General features: G+C 39.1%; 1 protein-coding gene across 2 annotated transcripts in view; it reads left to right on the forward strand.

Annotated features, from left to right (window-relative positions):
• Window positions 1–367: 367 nt before the first annotated feature.
• The window catches only part of LOC124281099 (4'-phosphopantetheine phosphatase-like), a 33,249-nt gene continuing 20,595 nt past the window's right edge, over window positions 368–13,021 (forward strand). Inside the window, exons 1-4 of one of the 2 annotated variants that reach the window (XM_046717113.1) lie at window positions 368–527; window positions 7,136–7,264; window positions 9,823–9,899; window positions 12,783–13,000. In XM_046717113.1, coding sequence (XP_046573069.1) covers window positions 7,171–7,264; window positions 9,823–9,899; window positions 12,783–13,000 — 389 coding nt within the window. In that variant the 5' untranslated portion in view covers window positions 368–527; window positions 7,136–7,170. Of the gene's footprint in view, window positions 528–627; window positions 649–7,135; window positions 7,265–9,822; window positions 9,900–12,782; window positions 13,001–13,021 lie in introns of those variants that run through there. The other variant, XM_046717114.1, reaches the window with a different exon arrangement.

Consider the following 13,021-nt stretch of genomic DNA (forward strand, 5'->3'; position numbering starts at 1 on the left):
ACGACATTATAAACAGTTTTTATGTTGCAAGAAATGTTGGTTAATTTTTGCGTGAAATTGCCCTTTAAACTCACAAATTATAAGGTTTTAGGAATCATTTAACATGTGCACGCTGGATTTTGAGGAACATATTGTCTATTGTCTGAAATGGAGGAGCAAAACATTTTTAGTAATCTAGTTTACGATACTGGTTGTTGGCCAAATTGTTAGTTTCACCTTCTCATGTCCCTGTTTGAGCTTAGTATTCAGCTACAGAGTTATGTCCCTTGTGTTAAGAAATGCCCAAACTCCTTCCCAGCGCGTAACACCTCGCGCTGGCATTACGATAGCTCCGCCAACGGGCTATCGCTGTGAGGATGTTGAGAAGCGACCTTCACTGTACAACCTTTGACCTTGTATGGAAGTTCATGTTGTGATCCTCGGGACGCTCATCGGGTGATCTGGTTGTTTACAAGACATTTGGTTGTTTTTGCAAGTTTGATTTAATCCTGTTCAAGTTCTGCAGATGATGAAATATCACAAGTCAGGTAAAACTGCGTTGGCTGTTATTGTTGTTAATCAAAGATTATGAAACTGAAGTTCCTGGAAGCCATCGACTGACTGACTGTTTACTCCACTAAACACAACATTGTTCTGACACCACCTAAGGTATCAAATTGAATAGCAATGACCTACTTGTAGACATATATCAGTTAGAAATTACTACTACAGTATACGAATATGGATACACCCTAAATTTTCAACTGTAATTTTTATGACAAATATACAAGACTGGTCATGTTTATAATCTATATTTATGAGATGATACACATGAATTTAGCTGTGGATTGTTTGAGTATGTTGAGATGGACCCTTGAACTATATATTCCGGGAGACATGTATCCGTGCCTGCACATCAGGCATGGAAATGTTATGTTTAGCAGTGATGAAGTATAGCAGAGGACAGGTCACCATTGGGGACATTTAATAAATGTAGCTGTGATGTACAATATGTATTGTGATTTTTATGTATTTCATGTTTAGTATTAGAAATACAATACTATCACCATACATAGGTCACGCTATGTACTGTTATACATTATGACGTCAAATCACGTGTAACAAGTCAATGAGTCGTATTTCAGAGTTGGTTTCATAGGCATGATAGGAACAGCTACCTGTGGAGGCATATTTGTAAAGGCAAGTTATAGTAAACTTGAAATGCTAATTCATTTTGTGATATTTGCAAAAACACATAGTGGTGAGTGTAATTAGAATGTGTATTGTCAGGCCGTATTGTCATGTATTGATACAGGAGAATACTTGTCATTGTATCATCACATGAAAACTAAAGTTGCACAGTTGTATCATTTCAACCCTGGAAATAGATTTTGTATCTTTGTCATCTTGATATCCATGTTCTTACCATGTGAAAGATTTCTGATCATCGCAATTTGATGGTCACATGTGACTGGATGTCCGAAAAGATTGGTGTCTGTGTAATGTCAATGCTTCATTTGTCTTTCTTGATGATATGTTCGACCTGGATAAAACCTTTCTCAATGTGTAGTAGGGCTGTGGTTTGTAGAGGTTGAGGTACACCAAGACTGTTGGCAAGGATTCAACTGACTGCTGTTTCAAGCTTGCCACGGGCACCTACTTCAATACTTGTTTGGGTGTTCAAAAAAAGACAAGTGTTTTGGAGTGTTTATAATTTGTTCTTGCAATAAATTTTATGAAAACTTCCACTCACGAGTAATGTACATAGTCAAATGTTAAGTTACATGTCTTTCAGATATATTTTTTAATCATCCAGTGTATGAAGCGGAAGATAATTATTTTGTGTAGTTTGTTCAGCATAGACGATCATTTATCACTGGTTCCATATATTAGAGAGCGCCTCCATGGTGTAGTGGTTAGAGCGTTCGCCCACAAGAGCGAAAGGTCGCGGGTTCAATCCCCAACCGCGTCATACCGAAAGATGTTAAAATATGGTACTTGTTGGTCCCTGTCTGGCGCTCGGCATTAATGGGTACAACAAGGACTGGTCAGCTCGGGAGTCAGCATAATGTGTCTGAGTGGGGTATTCATGCTTCACTGCGCATGGTATCTCACTGGGCTAGCACTATAAAACCAGCTTAAGTCTGGGCTAGTACAAGCAGCCGCACATACACATACACACGCATGCACGTCGTCATATGAGTGAAATATTCTCAAGCACGACATAAAACCCAATTTCACCTCGCCTCCATATATAAGAATGTGACCTGTTTGCACCAGGAACTACTATGCCACTGATTACAATGTGTATGACATGCAACACCAGCATTAGTTATTGAAGTAAGTCCACTGGCTTAATTGTTTGTACAGTCGGACAAGCAATAAAGTTTTCAATTCTTATGCGAAGACACTATTTCTTGGTTAAGGTTTAGAGATTGTTGTTGTGACTATTTTCACTATTGGGATTATATTGCAATAACATGTGGTACCCGTCATTAGTGGGATCGCTTTGTGATAGTTGTCATCCATTTCTTTCTTATCACTTCTGAACTCAAACGTGTCAAAGGGAAGTAACTCTAATATGATGCCATAATCCTGGACGATCAGCACAGATCTGTTTTGACATTAGACTATGAAAACTGCGTTTTCTCATGCATAATTGATTTTCTAATAACTATAACTATTCTGAAACTATTGGTCATCATGCATATTATTTACAATTCAATTAGCATTTGTAAATTACTATTGTCGAGTGAAATCAATTTCAGTACATCAGTAATTTTATACATTGCTACCTCCTAAGTTTGTTGAACCCATGTGTAAACATTATAGAACAATTTTCTATATTGTACGCCTCAACTTCTAAAATGCAACTCAAACAAGTCATGTGTAAACATGGTAAGACTTTGATTTGTTACGTGCATTACGTACCAAAGAGTTAGTGTTATCTGTCTCACATTGTCATTGTTTTTATGTATGGTTGGATTAGAAGTGACTCAAACTGTGCATGTTTGCAAATAATTGTGGGTTTAACCAGCCATTTCAAGCATGTTTCCACTTGCTAAGTAGAAATACCTATTCCCGATGCTGACTTTTATTTTCATTACATCTTATTTATTCCTGTGTCCTATGAGTCAACAGGGCATGTCGTGTGTGTAGGTCGGATGTTTCGAAGATTGGATAACTCGATATTTTTTCGTGGTCCCATGAATATCGAGACAACGGTGCTCGACTGTATATAGACCAATATCATGACATGAAGCTTCTGCTGTGAGGCAGAAAATGTAATTGATATTGGTGTTTCATATAACAGCTGTCATGCAGTGAAATGTTTGTACTGGACAGAGAACAATAACAACATCTGTCTAGTCTTGTCACCTGTGACATCAATATAGGTTGTGGAAAATTCTATTAATGTTGCAGCCGGAAAGCTACAATGAGTATCACCGCACACAAGGGGCATGAGAGAATTGTTCTGGTTGTGTTACAAGGTAGCTATTGTGTTATGAACTTGAACATGCTCAAAGTATATGTATCTATGGATGGGTGGATGGATGGCATTGTTGTAGTGTTTGGAATCGGTTGAAATTTCAAAATCGATTATCGGTTGCAATCGGATCGTCCCATCCGGTCAATGATTGATTGTACAATCGGTTACACTGATTAAGAATTAGATATTTTTTACAACTTGTGCATTTCCTTGGTAAACATTTGAACTCTTTTACAATACTGTATATTTGTCTTTTTTTTAATTATGTCATAATAGTGAGCATTGAATGAAATATGTCAATTTTTATGGTTGGTTTCTGTGAAAAGCGTGACTTGGGGGTGCATCTACTAGAACTTAAAAACTCCTGAATATAATATTTTCCATAAGTTTTAATTGTCATTTGAGGCAAGATTGTACAAAATTACAAACAACCTAAGTCTACATTGATCAACAAAAAAATGTGTACAAAAATAAATATTGACAGACTACCAAGATATATAAAAGATGACTGTTCAATTCACACTTTTGCAGCTTTTGCACAATCACAACAAATCCTCACAATTTTTTCCAAATTTTGACCCACTTTTTACACTAATGTACCGTATATTACCGTAGATAAGCCAAATTTTGAGGACCAAAAATAGCCCAAGTCTGTAGAAGAGGGTCGGCTTATCTATGGGTTACACTTTTGTCAAACTTTTTTCAGGTGGTAAGAAAATGACATTGTATCACTTTACATGAACAGACATACAAGAGAAGACGACTTTGTCAGTAAAGACATCAAATTTCAAATTGCAATTAAACATCACTAGACAAGAATATTTACCTTTTCAGTTCTAATTTGTTTTGCTAGGCATTGTATTATATGCAGGGATTAAAATTACCGTGTGTATTTGTCTCGTATGTAAAGCCAGAAATAGCAATCAGCTGTGCACACATTTCCCTGTGATCTAGTTAAAACATACCCAATAATATAACGGGATGAATTCTGCCGCAGTGATCGATAAAATATAATATCTAAAACTATTATTTTACCAAGAGAAATATATCCTTGTGTAAATTTGCTTACAGGTTTTGCTCTATATAATATGTAAAATATGTATAATCAATACTAAGGTTATACGGACCCTCACAGACATGGTAAGTGGAAGTTGAATGCACATGGAATGAGGTAAAATAAGCATGCACTTCACACACGTTTTCATCGATGTTACTATAAACTAGGGCCTCCATGGATGACGAAGCGGTAATCAGTTCGTCATTGTTGAGAATAATCTGAAACTGAAATTGGTGATATCGCGGTTGGAGCGAAGAACATGGTAAGAGAAAGTTGTTCGCACATGAAATGAGGTAAAATACACATGCCAGTTTGTTGTGATCGCCAGTTACAATAAATATGACATTTAGCAAAACAAAACATATATGCGTTTCCATTTTCTGTCAACTACACTTCATTTTGAGGCGTGAGTAGACGCAATATGATTGTGATTTCTGTGAATAATGCGGATAGAAGTTATAATTATAGGTAACGGCCAGTTGTCTTGTGGTCTGAATTGGGTATTCATATTAGTGACAATCGATTATGAAGTTTTGCAATCGATTATCGCATCGGAAAAGGGTTACCAATCAATTATCGATCATTGGAACACCACTACATTGTTGTATTAAAATGAACATGCTCAAAGGATATGTACCTATGGATGGCAGGATGGATGTCATTGTATTAATTCGGACATACTAAAGTGGTATACATCTATGGATGGGTGGATGGATGTCATTGTTGTATTAATTTGAACATGCTAAAGTGATATGTATCTATGGATGGGTGGATGGATGTCATTGTTGTATTAATTTGAACATGCTATAGTGATATGTATCTATGGATGGGTGGATGGATGTCATTGTTGTATTAATTTGAACATGTTAAAGTGATATGTATCTATGGATGGGTGGATGGATGTCATTGTTGTATTAATTTGAACATGCTATAGTGATATGTATCTATGGATGGGTGGATGGATGTCATTGTATTAATTTGAACATGCTATAGTGATATGTATCTATGGATGGGTGGATGGATGTCATTGTTGTATTAATTTGAACATGCTATAGTGATATGTATCTATGGATGGGTGGATGGATGTCATTGTGGTATTAATTTGAACATGCTAAAGTGATAGGTATCTCTGGATGGGTGGCTGGATGTCATTGTTGTATTAATTTGAACATGCTAAAGTGATATGTATCTATGGATGGGTGGCTGGATGTCATTGTGGTATTAATTTGAACATGCTAAAGTGATATGTATCTATGGATGTCAATGTTGTATTAATTTGAACATGCTATAGTGATATGGATGGGTGGATGGATGTCAATGTTGTATTAATTTGAACATGCTAAAGTGATATGTATCTATGGATGTCAATGTTGTATTAATTTGAACATGCTAAAGTGATATGTATCTATGGATGGGTGGATGGATGTCATTGTTGTATTAATTTGAACATGCTACATGTATATTGATATGTATGGATGGATGCCATTGTTGTGTCAATATGAAAATGCCTAAATTTTGTGGTGCATCCATGTGTGGATGAATGGATGGATGTCTCCAACTTCATCTTCTTATCTGTTATAATACTGTTGCTTTGAATATTCCATCACAAGGGATAACTATTTACCAGAACTTTAAGCGTAGAATTTTTGTGATTTTAATTATGGCTAAATTTTTACTACAATCGCCGGCTGCTGAAGGGATGATGTAAACCCAACTAGGGTCCATGTAGGTAGCAAAGGTACTGTAAGTCCCCATGGTCCCTAGTATGGTGATCTACCTTCAGTTGTTGGCGACCTATAGCCCGTTTTTATATTGTATTGTCTTCGTAAATAAAACAGTTTTACATGTTCGTGCTAGTTTTACACTCCATCTGTGATACTCTAGTTATTTTACAGTCCTTCGATGACTGATTATTTAGCAACTTTAATTTATTGTTTATGCAAAACATTTTTCGTCACTATATGGCTGAAATATTGCTGAGGTGACATTAAATTTTAACTCACCCACTCACTGTTGCTTTGATACCTTAGATCCCTGTGTCTCTGAGAATGTGGGATATCTTTCAGTACAGTGTGAGCGAGGTGTGTGGAAACTAGTACAATGAATGAATATTGCCCTGTATGTGTTATACTGTTTATCTTCATGACTTCATTATCACCATTGGGGGCGGTGGGGTAGCCTAATGGTTAATAGCGCTGAGTGTGTATGTGCCTGCTTGTACTAGCCCAGACTTCGCTGCAGTGAAGCATGAATACCCGACTCAGACACATTTACTGAATCCCAACATGGGTACAAATGTGTGAACCCCCATTTCTAATGTTTTTGGTATGACCGATTGCCGATGTTGCTGGAATATTGCTAAAAGCAGCGTAAAACCAAACTCAGTCAGTCAGTCAGTCATTATCACCATTGATTACCTGTGCTTTTTAGTATTGCATTATATAGATGGGCTTCAGGTTCAGTGTGAGTGAGGTGTGTACGATGGATGGATGGACGGACAACCAATCAAACAAACAAATGAATGAGTGATGCCCTCTTTGTATGATACATGTTAACTTATTGCTCATGTACTTAGTACTGCACTATTCTTACACTATGATACGTTTCAGGTTGGGTGTGAGGGTGGCGTGCCCTGGCAAGCAGCATGACAGCCAACAGTTATGCCCGGAGCATCGAACTACCAACAGAGAGCATATTTAGAAACCTCAAGCATGCTCGGAGATTTGCTATTGATATAGGTAAACACAGTCACTGGTCCAAACAATGACATATTGAATTAATGTTTACAGATTATGATATTGTTTTAACATTAGGTACAGAAAGGAAACAACAGTCTCAAGATTTTGTGTGGAAATGTATTAGATAGAAAGAAAAGGGCATTACATGACCACTTGCGAATTATAAGTCACCTGAAACAGCAATTATTAAAGTGGAATTATTATCGTTATTTATATCTTATCCTGACAAGTTCAAGTCCCTTCTAGAGTTTGATCCTGTATGAAACAGCACACATGCATTTTCACTCGAGGGTGCTCTCCATCTGGTCACCAATGAGAGTTATCTGTCCTTACGCCAGCACTTTCTTTATCGGTTATACACGTTTGTGAACTTAGATTTATATCCTTAAACGAAAGACTTGGTATTTATTGTGTTGGCATAATATTTTCGCAATCCATATTTTAAGAGCATACAAGTTTTGTTGTTGTGATTACTTTGTTGCATTACATTTACACATTGCTGTGGTCCTGTATTGTCATATGATGGCCCTGGGGTTATTTATCAGTCGTCATATCTTTGTCACCACAGACTCGTGAAGGTCCGGGTTAGAATATTGGCCTTCAGTAACCCATGCTTGTCGTAAGAGGTGACAAACAGGATCGGGGTGGTCAGGCTCGCTGACTTGGTTGACACATGTCATCGGTTCCCAATTGCGCAGATCGATGCTCATGCTGTTGATCACTGGATTGTCTGGTCCAGACTCGATTATGTACAGACCGCCGCAATATAGCTGGAAAAACTCAGCTCTCTCACTCACTCTTGGTCACAACAACAGTTGTGGCTAATGTTTTATCACTATTATGAGCTGTGTATATGAGTGTGGGTTTTGTACATAACTTCTTTGAGAGACATTGAGAAATTGGAGCAGTAAGGAAGGATAACAATATATGGATGAACAACTTCTTTATTACAGTGACAGCGATGTTTCGGTGTAGGTTCTATCACCGTTATCGACCGCCTCCGTGGTGTAGTGGTTAGAGCGTCCGCCCGGAGAGCGGAAGGTCGCGGGTTCGATCCCCGACTGCGTCATACCAAAAGACGTTAAAATATGGTACTTGTTGGTCCCTGCCTGGCGCTCGGCATTAATGGGTACAACAAGGACTGGTTGGCTCAGAGTCAGTATAATGTGTCTGAGTGGTGTATTCATGCTTCACTGCAGCATGGTATCTCAGTGGGCTAGCACTATAAATCCAGGTTCAGTCTGGGCTAGTACAAGCAGCCGCGCACATACACATACACATGCACGTCGTCATATAAGCGAAATATTCTCAAGCACGACGTTAAACCCAATTTCACTCACCTCACCTCTATCACCGTTGTCAAGCATGTTAAAGAGTGTGAGTTGTTTATTCGGGGATCTGTATCGATTGCATGTTCTTGATCTTGTATTGCGCTTCACCTCAATGAATTGAAGTCAGACCCATTAGATGTTATCTTGGGAATGTTTTGTTTTTTCTGGTCTTACTACAGATTGGAGTAGAAACAGAACAATGACAACGGCAGTGGTGGTGATGGTTGTGGATTTATATATTTTGCTCTTTGTGAAGAGAAAATCATTAAACACAGAAATGATGTGGGTTGTTGTTTCAGTCGAAGTAAACTTAGGCTCAGTATTATATTATTGGTTACACTGCTATACTGAGTCTAACAAACCCTAGTAGAAGGTCGTGTCAGGTAACCTTTTGAATCGACCAATCAGAACACAGCTTACCAAATCGCGAAAGTTAACATTCACACATACCGTTTGAACTTTAGCCTCGAAAACGTTTGTGTTCGAAACGATTCCGAATGCGCGATCGTTTCGAGTGATACACATGGAGGGCACGATTATTTACAACGGTGAGTAAACAGTCGCTGAATATAGTGTTTTCTGTCAATATTTAAGGATGTCATCTTGCAGAAATATAAACTAATAGTCTTCAGATACTCATAAGCGTATACACTGCAGGTAAAATATCTGTGTTTTATGCAGATTTTCATTTGTTGTGAGATCAGTGTCAGCGAATGGGGAAGAAAACATCAAAGTACATTTTGTAAGTCCCGCTGAACCCTAAATAGTAGCTGTTGTCTGTTTTTTTTATATCCGTTCGTCCGTCCCGCGTTTGTTTGGTCATAGGTCGCTCAAAGGTTATCTGACGTGACCTTCTACTAGGGTTTGTTAGACTAAGTTTATTTAGACTGGTCGTTGTCTATGAAATCACCAGTTGTTCAAACATGATAATTGATATTTCTGGAATATCATACATGAAAATTCCACACAACAACACTGATTACAGCCTTTAAATATGTTTACCATAGCAACGACAACAGGGAATACAATTACAGTCGTAAATCACCTTGTCTCATAACTTATTATCTGAAAAGGTTTAGTTCCGTTGATGTTTGAAGAAAAGTTGTTCTCTCACAAACTCCTTGATAACAAATTTTAAGGTTTTAAATGTAAGTTTTCGATTGGCTCCAATCCAATGCTGTTTTTATTGCAAATACGGTTTTAATTTTAATTTGATTGTGTTTACAGGAGGCTCCTTGGCTAAGCTGTCCTACTGTTCTACAGTCAGCAGAAGGACGTCTATGGTGTTTGATGAACCAGAACAGGTCAATGTCCTTCATATTTTCACAACTGAAATCTGAAATCCATCCAAACTGTTCATGAAGCTGTTCCTGAAATAAATTGACTCCTAAAGCAGGGATTGGGAAAGGCAGGGGCCATGGGCCATTTTGCACATTAGAATAAAAAATGGCCCATTAAAATTTTGAAGTTTACTCTGGATACAAGGGTAGTGGCCTATTGTAAATTCAGAAAAAGGCCCATTGTCAAAGTTCTCTATCCCAATCCCTTCCTAAAGTGATGGAAAGAGGATCATGGTTTACAAAGTGATGTTAGCACTAAGGTCATCGTAACTCATAGACCTTAGCATTGACTTACATTATAGCTAAAACACATGGAATTATCATGAAACGGCCCTCCTATTATCAGAAATTTGCGGGCCGCTGCAAATGATATTGGACCGCTCAACCTTAACGACGGGCCACTATCAGTTCTGTTGTCAAGTGACGTCATAGTAGGTGCGTCGGTTTATTCGACATTAGCTTTGGACTGGCAGATATTCTGGGGCAAACAAGTCAAAGCAACACGAATTCCCGCTTTAAATAGCGGTAATATTGGCTTTCTTGCTGGTGCTAACCCTAACAATTGCACTATTAACGTTGTTGTTGGACCAAAACCGAACACTGACATAGTTTGACATGTTGCAGGCTATGGTCTTGTCAAAGGCCAAGGTCAAATATTGTCACTTTCTCTTGTGACGCCACTTGAATTGTTCGATGACGTAATTACATTCGGGCAGTCAACCCCGTCAGAAGTTAATTTTGGTAAACTTACAGTCAAATTCCTTCATTGTTTCCTTTCAACACAAATTCCATGTATATTAGCAATAATAACGGTAATGCTATTTTTGAGGGCATTATCATTTGCAGAAGCCCTCGGTCTTTTTCAACTGCCCTCCTTCGTTGGACAGTTAATGGAAGACCTCGGGCTTCTGCAAATGATAATGCCCTCAAAAATAGCATTACCCTTATAACAGAAGTTGTTTGCACAGTGGCACCCAGGTCTTTATTACATCAATATCTGTTGAGTGAGAGGTTCACTGAAAAATCCAGAACTTTCATAGTGGTATATTAGTTGTAGATCACAGAATGATAATATTTTCAGTGGTTTTCAGATTAGTTTTATACAGTGTATGCAAATGGATGACTCTAAAGTTTTGCCAAACATTATTACATCCTGGATATTCCCATGTGTCCCAATTGCATAGATCGATGCTCATGATGTTGATCACTGGATTGTCTGTCCAGACAAGATTATTTACAGACTGATGCCATATAGCTGGAATATTGCTGTGTGAGGCGTAAAACAACCAACTAGCCATGTTTACAACAATAGAATGAAACAGAATTTCTGATATTTCCTACACCACAAAATGAATCAAACTGTGCTTCAGGATTTGAGGGAAGTTGTGAAGTCTTCAAGGGACTGACAGTTGCAGATATGTTCAGCTGGCAGGTATGACTGCTAGTGGAACATCGTACATCACTGCTGATGATGTTCAGCTGGCAGGTATGACTGCTAGTGGAACATCGTACATCACTGCTGATGATGTTCAGCTGGCAGGTATGACTGCTAGTGGAACATCGTACATCACTGCTGATGATGTTCAGCTGGTTGTATGACTGCTAGTGGAACATCGTACGTCACTGCTGATGATGTTCAGCTGTTTGGTATGACTGCTAGAGGAACATCGTACATCACTGCTGATGATGTTCAGCTGGCTGGTATGACTTCTAGTGGAACATCGTACATCACTGCTGATATGTTCAGCTGGCAGGTATGACTGCTAGTGGAACATCGTACATCACTGCTGATGATGTTCAGCTGGCAGGTATGACTGCTAGTGGAACATCGTACGTCACTGCTGATGATGTTCAGCTGGCTGGTATGACTGCTAGTGGAACATCGTACATCACTGCTGATGATGTTCAGCTGGCAGGTATGACTTCTAGTGGAACATCGTACATCACTGCTGATATGTTCAGCTGGCAGGTATGACTGCTAGTGGAACATCGTACATCACTGCTGATGATGTTCAGCTGGCAGGTATGACTGCTAGTGGAACATCGTACGTCACTGCTGATGATGTTCAGCTGGCTGGTATGACTGCTAGTGGAACATCGTACGTCACTGCTGATGATGTTCAGCTGGCTGGTATGACTGCTAGTGGAACATCGTACATCACTGCTGATGATGTTCAGCTGGCAGGTATGACTACTAGTGGAACATTGTACGTCACTGCTGATGATGTTCAGCTGGCTGGTATGACTGCTAGTGGAACATCGTACATCACTGCTGATGATGTTCAGCTGTTTGGTATGACTGCTAGTGGAACATTGTATATCACTGCTGATGATGTTCAGCTGGCTGGTATGACTGCTAGTGGAACATCGTACATCACTGCTGATATGTTCAACTGGCTTGTATGACTGCTAGTGGAACATCGTACATCACTGCTGATATGTTCAGCTGGCTGGTATGACTGCTAGAGGAACATTGTATATCACTGCTGATATGTTCAACTGGCTTGTATGACTGCTAGTGGAACATCGTACATCACTGCTGATATGTTCAGCTGGCTGGTATGACTGCTAGTGGAACATCGTACATCACTGCTGATGATGTTCAGCTGGCTGGTATGACTGCTAGTGGAACATCGTACATCACTGGGGGCTGTGGGGTAGCTTAGTGGTTAAAGCGTTCGCTCGTCACGCCGAAAACCCGGGTTCGATACCCCACATGGGTACAATATGTGAAGCCCATTTCTGGTGTTCCCCGCAGTGATATTGCTGGAATATTGCTAAGAGCGGCGTAAAACCCAACTCACTCACTCACTCGTACATCACTGCTGATGAAGTTCACTATTTCAGGATGATGCCAGTCACATCTACAACATCTCTGAAACAGATGAAGTGATCGTTCGACTACATTTTGTCAAGTTTGAAACCAAGTACATAGAGACATGCCTGGACTTCATACAGGGAAACTTGATCCAGTCCAAGGACTTCATGAAGGACAAGTGTATCAAGGCAACGGGAGGAGGGGCGTATAAATACAAGGACCTGATCACCAGCAAGCTGGGAGTTCAGTACGTGGGTCGTTTATATAA

Source organism: Haliotis rubra, unplaced genomic scaffold (assembly GCF_003918875.1).
Source record: "Haliotis rubra isolate DU_JTF1 unplaced genomic scaffold, ASM391887v1 Scf28, whole genome shotgun sequence".
NCBI lineage: Eukaryota > Metazoa > Mollusca > Gastropoda > Lepetellida > Haliotidae > Haliotis > Haliotis rubra.